Source organism: Sander lucioperca, chromosome 2 (assembly GCF_008315115.2).
Source record: "Sander lucioperca isolate FBNREF2018 chromosome 2, SLUC_FBN_1.2, whole genome shotgun sequence".
Lineage (NCBI taxonomy): Eukaryota > Metazoa > Chordata > Actinopteri > Perciformes > Percidae > Sander > Sander lucioperca.
This window is the reverse complement of record NC_050174.1, coordinates 48,289,301-48,310,726: the sequence shown is the minus strand read 5'-3', so window position 1 is coordinate 48,310,726 and position 21,426 is coordinate 48,289,301. Positions and strand designations below refer to the sequence as shown.

General features: G+C 42.6%; 1 protein-coding gene across 4 annotated transcripts in view; it reads right to left on the bottom strand.

Moving 5' to 3' along the window:
* The window catches only part of ntng2a (netrin g2a), a 37,745-nt gene that overhangs the window by 14,648 nt on the left and 1,671 nt on the right, over positions 1-21,426 (bottom strand). Inside the window, exons 2-12 of one of the 4 annotated variants that reach the window (XM_035999035.1) lie at positions 19,733-20,079; positions 16,969-17,227; positions 15,031-15,176; positions 14,621-14,859; positions 12,309-12,481; positions 8,349-8,372; positions 5,068-6,531; positions 4,366-4,440; positions 3,253-3,864; positions 2,674-2,769; positions 2,431-2,505 (exon numbers count right to left, since the gene is read on the bottom strand). In XM_035999035.1, coding sequence (XP_035854928.1) covers positions 2,431-2,505; positions 2,674-2,769; positions 3,253-3,864; positions 4,366-4,440; positions 5,068-6,531; positions 8,349-8,372; positions 12,309-12,481; positions 14,621-14,859; positions 15,031-15,176; positions 16,969-17,227; positions 19,733-19,960 — 3,391 coding nt within the window. In that variant the 5' untranslated portion in view covers positions 19,961-20,079. The remainder of the gene's footprint in view (positions 1-2,430; positions 2,506-2,673; positions 2,770-3,252; positions 3,865-4,365; positions 4,441-5,067; positions 6,532-8,348; positions 8,373-12,308; positions 12,482-14,620; positions 14,860-15,030; positions 15,177-16,968; positions 17,228-19,732; positions 20,080-21,426) is intronic. The other 3 variants (XM_035999036.1, XM_035999037.1, XM_031309412.2) reach the window with 3 other exon arrangements.

The following is a 21,426-nucleotide window of genomic DNA, read 5'->3' as shown; positions in this document are numbered from 1 at the left end:
CCACTGCCAAGGGCAGGCTGCAGCGTGTCATTCGGTCAGCTGAGAAGGTGATTGGCTGCAATCTGCTGCCACTCCAGGACCTATACGCCACCAGGACTCTGAAGCGTGCTGGTAAGATTGTGGCTGACCCCTCCCACCCCGGACACAAGCTCTTTGAGCCACTCCCCTCTGGCAGGAGGATGAGGTCCATTAGGACCAAAACCTCACGCCACATAAACAGTTTTTTCCCCTCCGCCACTAGCCTTCTAAACAAGGCTCGGAATCCATCCTGACTCTCTCCACACCCCACCTCTGGCTCCTCATGCCACTGTACCTACTCTGCTGTAGCGTCCCTTTTCACTACTGTTTAACTTATTTTACTATTTATTTAAATTTATTTTATCGTTATTAATACGTACTGTGTATATGTTTATACTTATATTGTTTATATCTTTTTATCCTTCTTATATTTGTATGTATGACATGCTCCAACAACACCATGACAAATTCCTCGTATGTGCAACGTACTTGGCAATAAAGCCCTTTCTGATTCTGATTCTGATTCTGAACAGATTCTTCAACAGATTTGGCTGCCCCACATCACTCCATATCCTCCACCTGGTCTGCTGACCATTGCTGCTTCCGCTCCATCTCCTCCCTCTCTCTCCAACACACCTATGATATAATTTGCTCATAGTCCCCTTTTCCCACCTCCTACCCCACCAGCAGCCCCGCCTATGATTCTTCATCCAGCTCAGGTCAAGAGGATGCTGGGCGGACTGAAGCCAAGGAAAGCTGTGGGGCCTGATGACATCAGTCCAAGGCTACTGAAGCCCTGCTCCGCAGAGCTATGTGGTATTTTAACACACCTGTTCAACCTGAGCCTACATTTACAGAAGGTCCCAAGGCTGTGGAAAATATCTTGCCTGGTCCCTGTCCCAAAGAAAAATCATCCTACCCACCACAATGACTACAGACCGGTAGCGCTCACCTCACATGTCATGAAGACATTTGAGAGACTTGTCCTTTCCTACATCAGGACTAGTGTGTCAACTCAAATGGACCCTCTACAGTTTGCATATCAGCCCAACATCAGTGTTGATGATGCCCTCATGTATATGCTGCAGAGGGCATATACACACCTGGACACCCCTGATGCATCTGTGCGGATTACATTTTTTGACTTCTCAAGCGCTTTTAATACCATTCAGCCTTGACTGTTAGGTGAGAAGATGGGAAATATGAAGGTGGATCCATCACTGGTCCTGTGGTGTTTGGGATATCTATCCCTCAGACCACAGTATGTACGCCTGCAGAACAGTGTCTCAAGCACTATTCTAACCAGTACGGGGGCGCCACAAGGAACTGTGCTGGCTCCGTTCCGGTTTACCATCTCCATCTACACAGCGGATTTCCAACACAAAACCGGCAGATGCTTCTTGCAGAAATTCTCAGATGACACCACAGTTGTCGGCCTTATCAGAGGAGACGATGAGGAGGAGTACAGAGGAACACTCTTCAACAACTTCGTGAAATGGAGTGCGGACAATCACCTCCATCTCAATACCACAAAAACCAAGGAGATGGTTGTGGACTTAAGGAGGAGGAGGAAGATCCAACCAACACCAATCACCATCAGGGGCACTGAGGTGGAGTTGGTGGCCAACCACAGGTACCTCGGTGTGCAGCTTGACAGCAAGCTGGACTGAAAGAGCCATATGGAGGCAGTGTACCATAAGGGGAAAAGCCAACTCTAGTTTTTAAGGAGGCTAAGGTCATTTAATATCTGCCAACCTTTGCTCTGCAGTGTCTATCACACAGTGGTGGCCAGTGCTCTGTCTTTTTCTATAGCCTGTTGGGGAGATGGTGTCCGCACAGCAGACAGAAACAGAGTGGACAAGCTCATCAAGGATGCCGGCTCGGTGGTCGGGGCTGAACTAGAGACGGTCCAACAGGTGGCAGGTGCTAGAACATTAAATAAACTAGGATCAATACTGACCAACTCTGCACACCCACTTCACCTCCTGAAGGTGATAAACAGCAGCACCTTTAGTCAAAGACTGATTGCACCAATGTGCACATATACATATACAACTCTATAATGCACAAAAATAACTTTTCCTTTTTTATATTTTTGTATTTTAACTTATTGGTATGGATATATTTGAGTAGATGTGTGGTGTTATGTCTGTCTTGAAGCTGCTGTGACACTGTAATTTCCTGCAAAGGATTAATAAAGGATCTATCTATCTATATACAGGAAGAGGGGTGTATATACAGGGGGAGCAGTCTATAAACAGGGGAGGGATCTATGTACAGGAGGAAGGGTCTATTTACAGGGGGAAGGGTCTATGTACAGGAGGAGGAGACTATTTACAAGGGAGGAGTCTATTTACAGGGGAGGGGTCTATTTACAGTAGGAAGGGTCTCAGGTTGAAGAGGTGTTCTTACCCTGGAAGGAGACGTAGGCGATTTTGGACAGCTGACTGACCTTTGGTCCTCCTGGAATCAGAATCTTCTGGGTCGCTTTAACCACAAAAGAAGGTTTGTAACCAAATAGCCAATTGTGGCCAATCAGACCTCAGCACTGCTACTGAAGTATCAAACATACTGTGACTACTTCTACTGCCGCTGTTGCTAATGCTAATGCTAACCAGTAGGTGGAAGTTCCACGACTGTTTATACATATTGTACCTTTTTTCTCGTAGCCTTTGTCATCTTTCTCCTTTCCTTCTTTTGTTTCCTTTCCTTCTTTTGTTTCCTTTTGTGTTTCCTCTTTGGCCTCAGTGACTGTTTGGTTTAACAGAGAAGGAAATGTTTTTTTCAGTTTATTCCACTGCAGTTTGATAAACATTTGAAGCTGCTGCAGCTGCTTTGAAAGAAACTCAACATTTACAGAGTCAGCACTCAGCAGGTTTTTGCAGGTAAAAGTTACATCTGGACTTTCTTAGCATTGTGTGTCTCTCCTCATTTATACTTCCAGTTTATTGTTGCCAGTTCTCCATGTGTGTGCAGCTACTTCTTATCCTGACAGGACAGGTTTAGTTAGCAGGGAGTGATGGACCTGATTTCCTTCATGAATATAAATTCACACTCACTTGAAACCTGCTTAATGTTAGTAATCTATCACATTCAACATAATTTACTGAAGTAGAAATTGTGTTATTGTTTTGTGGCTATACAGCATCCACAGGTATTTGTGGAAAAGGTAATTACAAAGAATCTCTGAATGTGCACCCAGTGTTTTAAATATATTGTACACATATGTTGTACCTTTCTCCTCTTTTTGCTCTTCTGTCTTCTCTTGTTTAGAGTCTTTCTTTGCAACCGATTCTGAGCCTCCTGCTGGTCCCCTAGCAGCTGAATCCTCTCCAGAAGACTTTACTTCCATCTGAGCTGCAGAGGAATCTACCCCTGGATCATCTACTGCTTCAGGAGCTGACTCCATTCCACCTTTTACTGCTTCCTCTTTATCTAGCCCGGCTGAGACAGAATCCAGTCCCGAGTCAACTGAATTTGATCCAGGAATATCAACAGATCCACGGGAAATATCTGGAAAGTTCCCAGGTTCACCAACAGGCGCTGGTCCGTAATCCGGTCCATAATCTGGTCCATAATCTGGTCCACGGTCAGTTGAATATGGCTCACCCGGAGAAGGGAAGCTAAAGTCCACTGGGACCAAATCATCAGCAGGGTCAGACAGATTTGAGGTGGTGGAGCGTGTGTCTAGTGCAGCATTGCCTCCTACAGAAGGAAGCAACAAGAGTTCTACAGGAACAACAGGAGGTACGTCAGGGGAAGGAATATCTGGAGGCGGTATCTCCGGAGGAGGGACATCTATCATGATATCTGGAGTCCTAGAGGAGGGCGCTTCTGGTGGAACATCTGAAGGAGGAACATTAGGAGAAGGTAGATCAGGGAGAGGTACTTCCAGAAGAGATATATCAGAGGGAGGTACATTAGAAGAAGGTAGATCAGGGAGAGGTACTTTCAGAAGAGATATATCAGAGGGAGGTACTTTAGGAGAAGGTACATCTATCAAGATATCTGAAGTCCTAGAGGAGGGTGCTTCTGGAGGAACACCTGAAGGAACATTAGTAGAGGGTAGGTCTACATCTAGAGGAGGTAGATCAGAAGGAGGTATATCGGGGAGAGCAACATCTGATGGAGGAACATTAGGAAGAAATATATCAGAGGGAGGTACATCTGGAGGGGATACTTCAACTTTATCTGGAGGTGGTACATCCAGAAGTTCATCAGGAGGTAGATCTATCAGAATATCTAGAGTCCAAGAGGAGGGCACTTCAGGAGGAACATCTGAAGGAGGAACATTAGGAGAAGATACATCTAGCGGAGGTAGATCAGAGGAAGGTACATTAGAAGGACCTTCATCAGGTGGAGGTACATCTGGAGGTGAAACTCCTGGAGGTTCATCAGGAGGTTTATTTGGAAAGGCTCCATCTGGTGGAGGGAGATCAGGAGAAAGTATATCAGGGAGAGGAACATCTGGAGGAGCGAGATCAGGAGAAAGTATATCAGGGAGAGGAACATCTGGACAAGGTATGTCAGTGAAGATATATCAGAGGGAGGAACATCTGGACGAGGTATATCAGAGAAGATATATCAGAGGGAGGAACATTAGGATAAGGTACATCAGGAGAAAGTTACATCCAGAGAATATATATCAGAGGGAGGTACATTGGGAGAAGGTACATCAGGAGAAATGTACATTGGGATAAGGTACATCAGGAGAAGATATATCAGATGGAGGAACATCAGGAGAAAGGTACATCCAGAGAAGATATATCAGATGGAGGTACATTGGGATAAGGTACATCAGGAGAAGATATATCACATGGAGGTACATTGGGAGAAGGTACATTGGGAGAAGGTACATCAGAAGAAAGGTACATCCAGAAAAGGTATATCAGATGGAGGTACATTAGGAGAAGATATATCAGATGGAGGAACATTGGGAGAAGGTACATCAGGAGAAATGTACATCCAGAGAAGATATATCAGAGGGAGGTACATTGGGAGAAGGTACATCAGGAGAAAGTACATCCAGAGGAGGTTCATTAGAAAGACCTTCATCAGATGGAGGTTCATCCAGAGGAGGAATATCTGGAAAGTCTCCCTCTGGAGGAGGTAGATCAGGAGGTGGTGCACTGATCGGAGTCTCTGGAAGAACATCAGGAGAAGTTGTGTCAGCTCCTGCTGTGGGTAGAACATCTCCAGCCTGGTTGGTTGGGTCTGTATCTCCAGATAACACCCTGTCACTGGCCAGGGTTATTTCTGGGAGGGCTGTTGTTGTTGGAGCCCCGGTTGATGTTGTCGGCCCATCAGAAGGTAAGATAGTACCAGTCCAAGAGAGGGTGGAGTCGGTGTTGTCTGGTGAGGTGGTGGAGTCAGGGGGCGGAGTCACTGGGTCAGAAATAGACACCTCAGAGTCAGTGCTGCGGTCTGGGACAGTGGGGCTGTTGGCACTGGTGTAACTGGAGGTGCTAACAGTGGTACTGGGAGTGGTGGTGTCTGGGATTGTGGAAACTGGTTTGTACAGAGTGTCTCCTGTCTCTGGAGCTGGACTTCTGAAAGGAAATGTGTCCGCTGTTGGTTCTGCTGAACTGCTAAATTCTGTAAACAGATCAGAGACTGAAGTACTAAAAACTGTGTCAACTTTTGTAGTCGTAGAGTCTACGCCAGCTTCGGGAAAGTCCCCAGCATCGTTTGTACCAACAAAGTAAGTAGTAGAGCTAGTTTCAGTCATGATGGTACTAAAAGTAAGAACACTGTCTTTGTCGAAAACAGTGCTAGTTTCACTGCTAGTACTTGTTTCAGCAGAAGTAATACTCAATGTGTCAGTGGTAGAAGAAGTACTGGCTGTATTTGTGACAGCAGATGGACTCACTGTGCTTGTAGAAGCTGATTCAGAAGTCAACATGTACGTGAAAGTAGTTGTAAAACTGTCTGTAGTCATAGTAAAGTCGGTAGTGGAAGTGCTGAAAGTGTCAATAGGGGCGGTATATTCAGTTATAGTAACGTCAGCTTCATCAGAAGTCAACATGTACAGAAAAGTAGTCGTAGAAATTTCTGTAGTCGTAGTAAAGTCAGCAGTGGAAGTGCCTAAAGGTTCAGTAGGGGTGGTATATTCAGTTATAGTAACGTCAGCTTCATCAGAAGTCAACGTGTACAGAAAAGTAGTTGTAGAAATGTCAGAAAAGTCAATGCCAAAAGTGTTAGCTGGAGTAAGACTGTCAGAAGGGGTGGTATATTCAGTTGTAGGAGCTTCAGAAGTTGTAATAATGTCAGTAGGCGTGGTATATTCAGTTATAGGAGCGTCAGAAGTTGTAATAATGTAAGTAGGGGTGGTATATTCAGTTGTAGGAGTGTCAGAAGTTGTAATAATGTCAGTAGGGGTGGTATACTCAGTTATAGGAGCAGTAGTAGTACTTTCAGTAGTAGTAGTAGTAGTAGTAGTAGTTGTAGTGTCAGTCACTCGATCTGATGAGCCAGGGGGTCTATCAGATGTTGCTGAGTCAGAGTCACCAGCCGCTGTCAGGGAAGAAGAGTCTCTTTAGTGAATCTCAGCTTTCCGTTCCTGAAAGACACTGACTCAAGTCTCTGCAGAACATAAACACTGCAAGCATCAGTTCACTGAAATGTTACTTACTAAATTATCTTTTAAACTGACAAACATCAGATGTGTTCAATTCATGGCTTAATTGAAACAGGATTTAAACATTATTTGTCTCTCCCTGTTAATAAGGTCCCATGGTGGAAACAAGGGGAGGGACTTTATGAGTCTATGGGCGTTTTCACACATACCTCATTTGGTCCGGACTTTCGGACTTTTCAGTTTGATCCGAACCAAAATTAGAGGTGTGAAACCTCCCCCGGACCACGGTCCGGATCAAAAGACCAAATTTTGGTCCGACCAAAAGAGGTGGTCTCGGTCCGGACCGATGGTCCGGTTCGTTTACAGTGTGAAAGCATTTTTTGGATGATTCGGACTTTCGGACCAAATACAAGAAGCTCTGGCAGGCTCTCCTTGTGTTACAAGACCGGGGAATAGCTCCTTTAAGGAATAGCTCGGTGCTTAGTGTGTAGGCTACATGAGAGAGTGAGAGTGACGGTGAATGCGGTCAGAGCAGACAGCTGTCGGCTATCAGAGCAGAGAATACATCAGCAGTTTATTTGTTAAGTGGTAGTAAATGTACAGTGTAGGTTTCCGTTTGTCTCTGAATAAATTCTCCAGAAAGTTCCAGTGTCTTGCTTCTCAACATCACAACAAAACAAAAAGAGCCGCGGCAGTAGAGGAGAGCAGCAGTCAGCTGAAAAAACTCCGACACAGAGAGAGGAGACGAGAGGACGGGGAAGCCTGTCTACAAACCAATCAATTATAAGTATCTGGAGACGCAGCTCACGTATGTGATGACGGCAGGACGTAGTTTTGTCACGTAGAGATCTTTAGTGCGCTTGCATAACTGCAGTGTGAAACCAAAACTTACCGGATCAAATGTAGACAATGTAACAAAAACATGAACCTTGGTCCGGACCTTGGTTCGGACTTTCATGTGTGAAAACGCCCTATGACTCTATGAGTCTTTGTTTCCATATTTGACCAGTTGTGTGGATTCAGCCACTCTTACATCTCCTTTGTCAGATTGTTTACTGTCTACTCTTTATTTATTTACATCACTATTGGATCTCTGTGGATAAAATGAATCTGTTGACCCTGTTGGACAGTTTGAAGCTTTGAGGCGTCTTAGAAACCTCTGATTGTCATGGTAACGAGTGTATGTGTGTGTGTGTGTGTGTGTGTGTGTGTGTGTGTGTGTGTGTGTGTGTGTGTGTGTGTATGTGTGTGTGTGTGTGTGTGTGTGTGTGAAGTGATTTACAGATTAAACACACACCATCTGTCATTGTGTCAACTCGCTCTAACGACGGATTAACGAATGCCCAGAATGCACTCTGACATTAAACTGAGCCACTCATGTGATCGACCGATCAGTATTTGCAGAAATGTTATCCTATTTTAATTCCACCTGATGAAAATATATATTTATATATTGCTTATATTTATCATAATATATTGTGTTTTTGTTGTCTGTTAATCTTGTTGTGTGTTGTACAGCCAAAAACACATTTCCAAAATTTACAACTTACTAACTAATTTACTAACTTATAAACTAATTAACTAAACCTGTTGTGATTCTTCACTTCACTAATACTATGTCCCATGATGTAAAATTGTGAGTGGAGACAGAGGTGATGATGAAGGGGATGCAATGAAACACAACAAACATGTGAACAGGTGAACAGGTGAACAGGTGAACAGTTGAACAGTTGAACAGGTGAACTGTACTTACTGTCTGCTGTTTCTACTGCTTCACCTGAAAAAGACAAAAAAGATAACATGTTACTGTTTTCTTCTGGTGATCCACAGACTGAGTTCAGGTACATAACTTTCTGATCACCAACAGTGTTTGTGTTCAGGAAGTTTGTTCGTCAGTTCTTAAGTTCGTCCATTTGTTAAATAGTAAGTTTGCTTGTTGGTTTGTTTGTTAGATGACAACAACAACCAACAAACAAATTAATGAATAAACTACTAGGACAACAACGACAATGTACGAAGGAACGAAGGAATAAAGGCGATTCACGAACAAACAAGCAAAATAAATGAGTGAGTAGCTTGGCGTCACTTTTTTACATCTGGGTCAGGACCCTTTGGCGTCACTTTCAACATGCAGAATAAAACCACTTAGTTAGGCTTAGGGAAAGATGGTGGTGGGGTTACAAAATGTACGTTTCAGTGACACATGGCATAAGAACGGGACAGAACCTCGGTCTCCTGGGTTGTACGGACACTAAAGGGTGATTTGTGCGTCGGTATCTGACACTGAGAGCCGCTGACCAAGAGTCAGTATGTGACAAGTTGGGGTGAGAACGGGTTGGAGTTCAGGTACGTACAGGTGTTGGTGTGTGTGTTTAGTGTGTGTGTTCAGGTACGTACAGGTGTTGGTGTGTGTGTTTAGTGTGTGTGTTCAGGTACGTACAGGTGTTGGTGTGTGTGTTTAGTGTGTGTGTTCAGGTACGTACAGGTGTTGGTGTGTGTGTTTAGTGTGTGTGTTCAGGTACGTACAGGTGTTGGTGTGTGTGTGTTTAGTGTGTGTGTTCAGGTACGTACAGGTGTTGGTGTGTGTGTTTAGTGTGTGTGTTCAGGTATGTACAGGTGTTGGTGTGTGTGTTTAGTGTGTGTGTTCAGGTATGTACAGGTGTTGGTGTGTGTGTTTAGTGTGTGTGTTCAGGTACGTACAGGTGTTGGTGTGTGTGTTTAGTGTGTGTGTTCAGGTACGTACAGGTGTTGGTGTGTGTGTGTTCAGGTACGTACAGGTGTTGGCTTATGTGTGTTCAAGGACATACAGGTGTTGTGTGTGTGTTTCAGGCTTGTGCAAAATTCAGAATTTCAGAATTGGCCTCCATTCAATTCATGAATTGGAATTTGAATTGAATTGACTCCACTCCACATGAAGTTGAATTTGAATTGGAATTGGAATGACAGGAAGTGGAATTAAATTTGTTGCAATTCGAAGAAATTCCACACAGTCACACAACAGAAAGAATGTGTTGAATCTCACATACATTCAGTGTTAGGAAGGTTACTTTGGAAATGTAATTGCTTATTGTTATAAGTTACCCATTATAAATGTGGTTTGGATTACTTTATTTGGATTACTTTATCAATGCAAAGCAATTTCCTTTTAATTTGATTAGTAACTAATTGAATTACACATTTTACCTCAGTAATACAACTAAATACAATTACATTAATTTTGCAATTGAATAACATAATTTCATTACATGTAACTAGTCACTCCTCAACCCTGCATACATTTTGTTCCTAATTATAGATAATGATCAAATTCTTGAAATTTCTCAATGTTGTTTAATTAGTTTTGTTCCAATGTTATTTTCATTTCAAAGTAATCAAATAAGAAAATCATGATCTTCATTCTGGTTTGGCTGGATTGTGTAACCGCTGGTTTCACAGTCCAACAAGATTTCCTGATGTTTCTTCTGTAGGAAAAAAGTCCCTCAATGTAGATCACTTTTTAAGAGAACAAATATTTCTATGAATTCCACAATTGAGAAGAATTGTTTTCTTGATTTACAATAAGTAATAAGTAAAAAGTGTGCTTGCATGCTTTTAAACACATATGACATCCAGTGTTGGGGGTAACTCCTTACGAAGTAATGCCATAATATAATCACATTTGGCTGTAACTGAGTAATGTAACAAATTAATGTTACTGTTACTGTTGTGTTGTGAGTTGAACGTGTGTTCCATCCCTTTATGAGCTATATGCCAGGCTCTTGCTGTGTTGTGCTACAGTAATGTAATGAGTAGAGTAATGAGTTACTATCCATAGAGAATAACAAGTAAGGTAATGCATTAGGTTTTTTTTTTTTTAAGTGAATAATGTGTATTACACGTTCTTGAGTAGTGACCCCAACACTGATGATATCAAATATCAGTAGCATAATACCTACAAGAGATGGTTTTCAAAATAAAAGACTGTCTGTTAACTTACTTGTTGTCTGTTAAATTGTGAAGTAGTGCAAAATAGTGCCATAAGATATTTTCTGGGTATGCATAAATATACCCCGACATTGGCGATAGTGGGAGACATGGGATGGGAATCATGTGAGGCTCACTGGAAGATATGTATGGCCCAGTTATGGAATCGTTTATTAGATATGGACGCAATATTTCTCTGGGATAAACACATTCTTGGTCCTTGGTCTAACGATATATGCAAACTGTTTTGTAATTATGGTTTTGAAGAGTTGTTTCTTAATAACGAAAAGCTGAATATTGGTTTGTTTATAAAATCTGTGTTTGCTAAAGACAAAAAGCAGTGGGCCGACGATATATGGGCTAAGCCAAAATTGCGTATTTTTGTGATGATAAAACCGGAATATGGCACACAGAATTATGTTGTATATAATTTGACAAAAAGGCAAAGATCTTTATGTGCTCAAGTGAGATCTGGTGTTCTGCCTTTGACTGTTGAAACAGGACGAGATGTAAATGTAGAAGAGGAAAAACACATCTGTCCCATGTGTTGTTTGGATGATATAGAAAATGAGTTCCATTTTGTTTTCTATTGTCCTTTTTATTGTGAACAGCGTGATTTTTTGTTTCGTAAGATAAAAGCAGAGATTGATTTGGTAAATATGGACGATGCTCAAAGACTGAGATGGCTGTTCACATATGAAACATAAATTAGCCAATTGCCTAGATAAAGCTTGGGAGAAGAGGCAAAAAGCTCTTTATCGAGATTAACTGTAGATGAGGATTTGTTGTTGTAATGTGTGTGTGTATATATATATATATATATATATATATATATATATATATATATATATATATATGTATATATATATTATATGTATATATTTGTATTCATGTATTTCTCCGAATTATTTGTATCTGCGACAGGAAGACGTTTGTTAAATAAGTAAGTTTGTGGTGTCTTGTAATCCCATGTGGGATGGGCCAAAATGTTTGGCATGACACAGAAATAAAATATAACTAACTAACTAACTGTAGATGCCTTTTGAAATGTGAAGTAGCCTTGATGGAGCCACAGACTGGAGCACTGCATTGCTTGCATATGGCTCTGTGGTTTCCAGGTGTTCTTGTTGGAATTGGTTCTTCAAAATGAACTAGTACAGATGACCTTTTAGGCCTGCTATTATTTTACATGTTACTGTTATTACAGGTGTCAGATCTATAAACGTTTGTAATCTGAAGTTGTAAGGGACTTCTGAAACTTAAAACGTCCAGTGTTGACCATCAAATTGTGTAGAAAAGAAGCTTTCAAACAAATGTCCACCTCAAATTGTTTGGTAACCATTTTAAATACTTGGTTAAAGTAAAGCATTCTGGGAAATGGAGTCATGTTCCATCATGTTCCACAAAATTACAATTACAATAAATCAAACTTTATTTGTTCTGTGACTAGAGCTTTTAACATTCATTGCTGGGGGAAAACATTTCCTGTTAATGTAATCTGTACAAGTAGTTCAAACTAATATCATTTATAGAATGTGTAATGCAATCATATCTGACATATATTGTAAAGCTTCATTGTTAAACACTTCACTTAAATTATGTATATGAATTTCTTTGAATTTTTATTGAATTGCAATTCTGCTTCCTTTAATTCAAATTCAATTCAAATTCAAGAATTGAATTGGAATTTTGGAGTCATTCTCAATTCAATTCTGAATTGTGCACAAGCCTGGTGTGTTTAGGTACGTACAGGTGTTGGCAGAGCCTCTGGGCAGCGGCAGGTATGATCCCGGTCTCCAGCTGCGGGATTTGAACCCTTGTCTGCAGCGCTGACAGTCCTGTCCACTTGTGTTGTGGTCGCATTCACACTGCAGAGTCGCATCCCGTAAGACACACTGAGACGCATGCTGGTTACACTTACACCTGCAGGAAACACACACACGCACACACGCGCGCACACACACGCACACACACATAAACACACATGTCAGGGGTCAATATTTCACAAACAAAGGGCTTAGATGGTCTAACAGCGTCTGAAACCTGACGTAGATGTTACATCGCACCCGATACACGTGTCAATGTCAACCAGTGCTTAATTTGTAAAGTGCGAGGTCCCGGAGCGCAGAGGGGGGGTGGATCCGGCGACTCGAAACGGGGGTTGGAGGTAACGGAACCAAAAATAAATATTACACTGCCTACGTAGCTTCTCTGACTCTGACTAAAAAAGCCTAAACAACGCTGTGTGTACATCAGGGCAATGTTTATTTTTTATTTCAGAACGTGCACTGCATCGGTGCGAAATGTTAAAAAAAATTAAGAAAAGGTACACTGCAACGATCGTTTTCACAAGCAGCAATTATCCATCGGACAATTAAAACAAAAAACCCACCGTGGTCTCCACATTATTGATTGGCAGAAACGATTTTTGCTTGTTTGGGATCCGACTGGCCAGAGTATTTGAAAAAGTTAAGCAAACGTTGTTGTCTTTTTGACATTTTTCCCCCTGAGTGAAACGAGGCTAACAGCAATCTCAACCAGCACAACCGCCTAGGTCACTTCAAGTGCAGCGCCGCGCCCGTCCCTCTCCCCCCTCTGTCTCCTCTCCCCCCTCTGTCTCCCCTCCCTCCGTCCCTCTCCCCCCTCTGTCTTACCCTGAAAATTCACCTCAAAACGCATCGAAAATGCAAACACAAGATTTTTGTGGAACTCCAATGGGGAATAAAGACTAACAAGACAGATAACAACATTGAACACTACACAAACAGTAGTTTATTTTTTTTTCATTTAGGCGATTCATTTTTCATAGTGACACAGGAGGTGCCGGATCCGTTCTCTTAATACATCCATGGCCGGATCCAATAAAAAAGGTTCCGGATCCAACGTCGGAGGTGCTGGAACATGTTCCGGCGTGTTCCGGCTCAAATTAAGCCCTGATGTCAACACACAAACATTCTGCGCTGATGTCAACTGAAGACTGACTGTTACAGAGTGTAGTGACACATTCTACCATATAATCACCAACAAATGCTTCTAAACCAAAATCTATACAGCTGGACAGTTTCAGAGACATTGAGGAGAAATTAACATCGGCAGCCAAGATTACAGGTTTCCCTGACGTTAGCATATAGCTACATGTAGCAATGGAATGACTCAGCAAAATCACCAATAATGCCTCTAAACCAAAAACTACATAACTGAACATGTTCCAACAGAAATGTGATCCCAAATTTGGGGGAAATTAATTTTCAGCAACCAAGAGCGTGACATATAAACACTGCAGTAGTCTTTATCGACAGCAATTCATTTACAGGATTGTTGAGGTACCACAGAAAATTCCACCAGATGTCCTTCTTTTCAGCCAGATGTCCGTCCCCTTCTTCTTTCTTTGTGTTGGCGTTCTAACCTCCGGCTGATTTGTGAGGACTATGGTTAACTGCTCCTCAGATCTCTGCAGGTTAAATCCAGACAGCTAGCTAGACTATCTGTCCAATCTGAGTTTTCTGCTGCACGACTAAAACTACTTTTGAACGTCCACATGTTCCACCAAAACAAGTTCCTTCTTGAGGCTATTTAGCAGAGGCACCGTGGCTCCGTCCGGAGCTTTGCCCCGCCCAAGATGATTGTGATTGGTTTAAAGAAATGCCAATAAACAACAGCACATTTTTCTCCCATCCAGGAATGCTGTGTGGACTAGGCAGACCTTCCTTCACAGTGCTGTGGAGGAAGGTCTGGGCATAAGAGACTAACCCTGAAGTAACGTCTGTTGATGCTGACTGTTTTGATGCCTGCGCAGTTTTACCCTGTTGATGTCCACACGTGTATCGGGTGCCATCTAGCATCTACAGAACCTTTTGGAGTCAAAGTCTGTGCAGTAGTAATCTGGCGGTGAAACTGCGGTTTCCAAGTCCCGCACATACACCAGCCCTACCAATCAGGAGTCAATCCCAGCTGTCCACTATGAGGTTTAAGCCCGTTTTTATAGCTTCAAATAACTAATAAAAACCAAAGTGATCAGAAAAATTAACAAACATCAGCATGATGAGAAGTTTAGCTGGATACCTGGCAGGAACATCAATGTTTGAAACAGCATAGAAGTATTTCAGCAGGTTGTCTCTCTGGACATATGTCCCTCCCAGCGCTGGGCGGAGGAGTCTCAGACGGAGGTTGGTGAAGGTAAAGAAGTCTCTCAGACCCTTCATGGTCTCCATCCGGGTGTACAGGGCGTGCATGTTGATCAGCTTCTGACCTGCAAACACCCCGAACCGAGTGCGCACCTCGAACACCACGATCTTCTCCTCCTGTTGGACACTCACACTCAGCTAACTTTCAGGAACAGTACACCTTTCCTATTTATCAAACATTGTTTTTACTTCTTCATCAATCTATTGAAGGTTTCTCAGATAATTTAAAAGAAGTATATATGGATGGATCATTAGTGTTATCCTTTCCCTGTACGACTAGTTACCCACCTTGGCTCCGACCCAGCGCGAGTACTGCTCGGTGCAGATGACCCGGGTTAAGTTGCTCGGTGCTAAATCAGAGACCCGTTTAGGAGACATACCGAACGCCTCCAGACAGTCATCAGCGTAGTACTGATACGGCTGCCATGTTACACCTGAAACACAAAAACACGGATTAATAACAGTTTTTATTCCTCAATTGTCTTCCATCAGTACCACACAATACCCAAAATGCTACCTAGTCTGGATCAATAGAAGAACATTTTCAGGATAAATATGTCAGGCTTTGTCCCTCTCCGTCCTCTCTCTCTGTGTGTTTCCGTTCTCTAACTCCGTTCTCTTCAGAAAACAACAACAATCGAGCTAGCGAGCTACACGCTGAAAATATCAAGTTTAGAAGTCAATGTGGATGGTGCAACAAGGCAGGCCTGCTTGGTTCTTTCAGGGAATGATTGTAAAGATTTATAAAGAATATGTTAGATCATTTCCTCTCTAACTGAGAGGTTTTATAAGAATATGTTAGATCATTTCCTCTCTAACTGGGAAGTTTATAAGAATATGTTAGATCATTTCCTCTCTAACTGGGAGGTTTTATAAGAATATGTTAGATAATCTCCTCTCTAACTGAGAGGTTTTATAAGAATATGTTAGATCATTTCCTCTCTAACTGGGAAGTTTATAAGAATATGTTAGATCATTTCCTCTCTAACTGGGAGGTTTATAAGAATATGTTAGATAATTTCCTCTCTAACTGGGAGGTTTATAAGAATATGTTAGATCATTTCCTCTCTAACTGGGAAGTTTATAAGAATATGTTAGATCATTTCCTCTCTAACTGGGAGGTTTATAAGAATATGTTAGATCATTTCCTCTCTAACTGGGAGGTTTATAAAGAATATGTTAGATCATTTCCTCTCTAACTGGGAAGTTTATAAGAATATGTTAGATCATTTCCTCTCTAACTGGGAGGTTTATAAGAATATGTTAGATCATTTCCTCTCTAACTGGGAGGTTTATAAGAATATGTTAGATCATTTCCTCTCTAACTGGGAGGTTTATATGAATATGTTAGATCATTTCCTCTCTAACTGGGAAGTTTATAAGAATATGTTAGATCATTTCCTCTCTAACTGGGAGGTTTTATAAGAATATGTTAGATCATTTCCTCTCTAACTGGGAGGTTTATAAAGAATATGTTAGATCATTTCCTCTCTAACTGGGAAGTTTATAAGAATATGTTAGATCATTTCCTCTCTAACTGGGAGGTTTATAAAGAATATGTTAGATCATTTCCTCTCTAACTGGGAAGTTTATAAGAATATGTTAGATCATTTCCTCTCTAACTGGGAGGTTTTATAAGAATATGTTAGATCATTTCCTCTCTAACTGGGAGGTTTATAAGAATATGTTAGATCATTTCCTCTCTAACTGGGAGGTTTATAAGAATATGTTAGATCATTTCCTCTCTAACTGGGAGGTTTATAAAGAATATGTTAGATCATTTCCTCTCTAACTGGGAAGTTTATAAGAATATGTTAGATCATTTCCTCTCTAACTGAGAGGTTTTATAAGACTATGTTAGATCATTTCCTCTCTAACTGGGAGGTTTATAAGAATATGTTAGATCATTTCCTCTCTAACTGGGAGGTTTTATAAAGAATATGTTAGATCATTTCCTCTCTAACTGGGAGGTTTTATAAGAATATGTTAGATCATTTCCTCTCTAACTGGGAGGTTTTATAAGAATATGTTAGATCATTTCCTCTCTAACTGGGAGGTTTTGGGACTGATTGGGGGGATTGCTGTGGACAAAGTACACACAGAGATACACTGGTAAGAGCCAATGAGGTTTAACCATATATCAGCTAATTTAAAAAGTTCACGTTACTGTATTGTGTCAACAGTTAACTTCATTTAATATTGGATGAGGAGTTTCCATTTTTTCACCTTTGTCCATAGATTTCTCCAGCACCATGCTGGTTGGTCGGCCATACTCGAAGGTAACGACGATGTCATCGACCACCTCCAGACTCTTGTTCCAGGACAGCGTGATGTTGGCCAATAGGGGCTCAGGATACCTGGACCATGTGACAGTCTGCCAGTAGGTGATGAGCCCCCCCCTCTCCCTGTCTCCCATCAATTGAGGAGGGTGAGACAGGTCAGGGCTGGACGCATCGCACTCATCGCTGCACAGGTACGGGTTCTCCTGCACAACAAACCAACACAACACAGAGTTCAGAAAGATTTAAAGGTACTGTGTGAAAGATTTAGGACGTTATTTCATCTTTTAGTTAGTTTGTACAAACATTTCAGGTTCAATGGTTGGATGTGTGAAGAATCCAGCGTCATGCTTTTGGGCACTGTCCTCTCCGAAAAAAAGCTCCCATAAGTCATTTGTTTAAGCATCAATTAAGACCTATATTTACGTGTATAGTTGCTATAGTAGTTATGATGAGAGCAAAGCAGGTAAGGTGACATAAAAGAGAGTCTGCCACCACTAGGGGGCGCTAACTTATGAAACGCTCCTGTGGGTCGTATTAGAGGTGGGGGGGACCAAACCACTCATATCCTCGGAGGGTTTGGACGACTTAAGTCTTGAAAGGTTGAAACTGCAGCTAGTAAATGGTTTTGGTTCACTTCCTATATTTGGGTCGGATCGTTCTCACGTATAGTAGACTGACCTCTAGAGAACAGAGACCCTCATTTTCAGGCGGACCACCTAAAGTAGACTGACCTCTAGAGAACAGAGACCCTCGTTTTCAGGCAGACCAGAGTTTAGTGAACTTTCACACCGCCCCAAACAAACCGGACTATCTGACCAAAGGCTTGAGTTAAAATGGACCAAACTGCTCATGCTAAAAGTAATATTACACTGTCTGAAATATAAAACCCATAAACAATGCAATGATTGGTTCATGTCCCCTGTTAAATAATTGACTTTAATGTGAGCAGAAACATCACCGGTACAAAGTGCAGCCTCGAACACAACTGCAGAAGGTTTACTGTGTGTGTGTGTGTGTGTGTGTGTGTGTGTGTATGTGTGTGTGTGTGTGTGTGTGTGTGTGTCCCAGTAACATACATGTGCAGTGTGTGATGGATTACCACTGATGTTAATCCCATCAGCGTGTCAGAGGTTAAAGCGTTTACTGCAGCTGCCAACTGTCACACTGCAGAAACAGGACAACAGGATTTAACTATCTGACTCCAGTTACATCTGTTCAGTTCATTTAACTATAAATTAGCCAACACTAAACTCTGTTGAATGTCAAAATGAACGTGATACTAACGAGTTAACGCAATTCCCTTTCTGTAGTTTGTGAAATCAGAAAGCCAAGCAGTAGTAACATTGTGGATTACAACTGTTACATTTATCAATAATTCAGACGTGACTCGACCTTCCCAAAGGAACAATTAGACAGACAGCAGGACGCTGGGTAAGCATGGTGTCCAACCTGAGGGTCCCAACCCCCCAAAGGAACAATTAGACAGACAGCAGGACGCTGGGTAAGGGTGGTGTCCAACCTGAGGGTCCCAACCCCCCAAAGGAACAATTAGACTGACAGCAGGACGCTGGGTAAGGGTGGTGTCCAACCTGAGGGTCCCAACCCCCCAAAGGAACAATTAGACAGACAGCAGGATGCTGGGTAAGGGTGGTGTCCAACCTGAGGGTCCCAACCCCCCAATGGAACAATTAGACAGACAGCAGGACGCTGGGTAAGGGTGGTGTCCAACCTGAGGGTCCCAACCCCCCAATGGAACAATTAGACAGATAGTAGGACGCTGGGTAACCGGCAATTTCCACTGGATGTATAACGGCTGCGGATCCGCTCCGGAACGTCGGTGGAGTCATTAGGTTTCCATTAAAGTCAGTGTGTGTATTTCCACTGACTGCAGAACGTCTGCGTCCCGACTCCGTCCCAGCTCCGGCGGTCCCAGCCCTCCGGAGCAGATACGCAGAGCTTCTATTTTTGCCGGACGCTGGAGAGCTATAGTTGTTCTGGCTCACCAACCCACTCCTGGACCCTCTGGGCCTATAGAGCCAACAGGTCGGTAGATGACCCAGTCAACATGGATCTTCATTTCATCCTCCGGCACATGCACTCTTCAGTCACCAGTCCGTTAAGCTCCTGAGGTTCTCATTTGACTCATCTCTGGTGGGAGATTGACCACCTGGAGGCTGCGGTCAATCAGGACCAAAACATCAAGCCATAAAAACAGTTTCTTCCCCTCTGCAGTCAGGCTCACCAACAAGACCCCGGACCCCCACTGACCATCAACGTTCACAACGTGTTTATAACCGCTATTGTTACCTTCTCTGGTTTAGATATCAGGACGTATTTCCTGCCACCACTAGGGGGTGCTGACTTATGAAACACTGCTGTGGGTCGTATTGGGGGCACAAACCACCCATATCCTAGGAGGGTTTTGAGGGGGGGCTGGTATGGGGTGTGTTCAGGTGTGTTCAGGTATGTCCAAGTATGTTCCCGTGTATTCAGGTATGTTCAGGTGTGTTCAGGTGTGTTCAGGTATGTTCAGGTGTGTTCAGGTGTGTTCAGGTGTGTTCAGGTATGTCCAAGTATGTTCCGGTGTGTTCAGGTGTGTTCAGGTGTATTCAGGTGTGTTCAGGTATGTTTAGGTGTGTTCAGGTGTGTTCAGGTGTGTTCAGGTATGTTTAGGTGTGTTCAGGTGTGTTCAGGTGTGTGAGTCTCACCAGTGTGCAGAACCTCTCCGGTGGGTTTCCGCAGGTGATTCCTGGCGGGTCGACTCTGATCTGCATGACTTCTTTCATGTTGGCGGGTGGAGGCTGGCAGGGGAAGAACTCCCAGCCTGGCCCCGCCTCCGAGCCACGCAGAGCGCGACACTCATCGAACGGGCCGGCGCTCTGACAGCGAGCCAGCGCCGGCAGCAGCAGCAGCAGGAGGGGGAGGAGGGGGGGCATGGTGTTGTCAGACAGGAAGCTCCTCTGCACCTCACATCCCACAGGTTCAGCTCAGACAGGTGGTTGTCATGGTTACCAGGTGATGTAAACACCTGAAGAGGCTCCGTCCCCCGACCGGTCTGCAACAGACACACAGGTTTTATGTCTGCCTGTCTGTCTGTCTGCCTGCCTGCCTTTCTGCCTGTCTGTCTGCTCATTGAAAGTAAGTTCCGTTCCAACATTTATTGTAAACTTGTTTAATTATATTTTTCAGTGTATTTGAGAACATAATGCAATGTTATGGTGGCCTTTAGAGCTCAATGCATTGTAATTGTAAAACACATTAAAAAACAGAAAATATTAATAAATCAACAAGTAAACAAGACATGCACAGCTATGAGAAACCATGCTGCAGAGCCAAGCAGTCTGTTTGAATGTGAAGGGAAAGAAGATTAAACTGAGACTCAGAGACTTCAACTGTTCCTCTTCTTTATTAAAATCTTTCTCCTCTCTTCAAACAGAAACAGATATTGGATTATTTATTGGCCCTTTATTCTGAAGGCAGCCACTTCTTCCAACGTTTTAAGAGCTGTAATAACTGATAATAATGAAACACACAGAAGTAGAAGAAATTGCTGACAAACATGAAACAAGTCGCGTTGGTACATTTCTTGAATCATTCTTAACATTTGCAAACCATTAAGTTGATTTCTCAAAACAATTGTTACAAACAGCAGCACAGGATGGATGAGCTGATAAAGCCTGTAACTAAATACACACATACACACACACATACACACATACACAATTCAAATCAATTTTATTTATAGTATCAAATCATAACAGGAGTTATCTCGAGACACTTTACAGATAGACTAGGTCTAGACCACACTCTAGAATTTATAAAGTCCCAACAATTCTAGTAATTCCCCATAATACACATACACACATACATACACACACACACACACACACACACACACGATGGATGACACGAAGGATAAAGCCTGTAAATAAATCTCTATTCCTCAGGAGTCTCTAGTCCTCAGAAGTCTCTAGTCCTCAGAGATCTCTAGTCCTCAGAAGTCTCTAGTCCTCAGAAGTCTCAGAAGTCTCTAGTCCTCAGAAGTCTCTAGTCTTCAGAAGTCTCTAGTCCTCAGAAGTCTCTAGTCTTCAGGAGTCTCTAGTCTTCAGAAGTCTCTAGTCTTCAGGAGTCTCTAGTCTTCAGGAGTCTCTAGTCCTCAGAAGTCTCTAGTCCTCAGAAGTCTCAGAAGTCTCTAGTCCTCAGAAGTCTCTAGTCTTCAGAAGTCTCTAGTCCTCAGAAGTCTCTATTCCTCAGAAGTCTCTAGTCCTCAGAAGTCTCTAGTCTTCAGGAGTCTCTAGTCCTCAGAAGTCTCTAGTCCTCAGAAGTCTCAGAAGTCTCTAGTCTTCAGAAGTCTCTAGTCCTCAGAAGTCTCTATTCCTCAGAAGTCTCTAGTCCTCAGAAG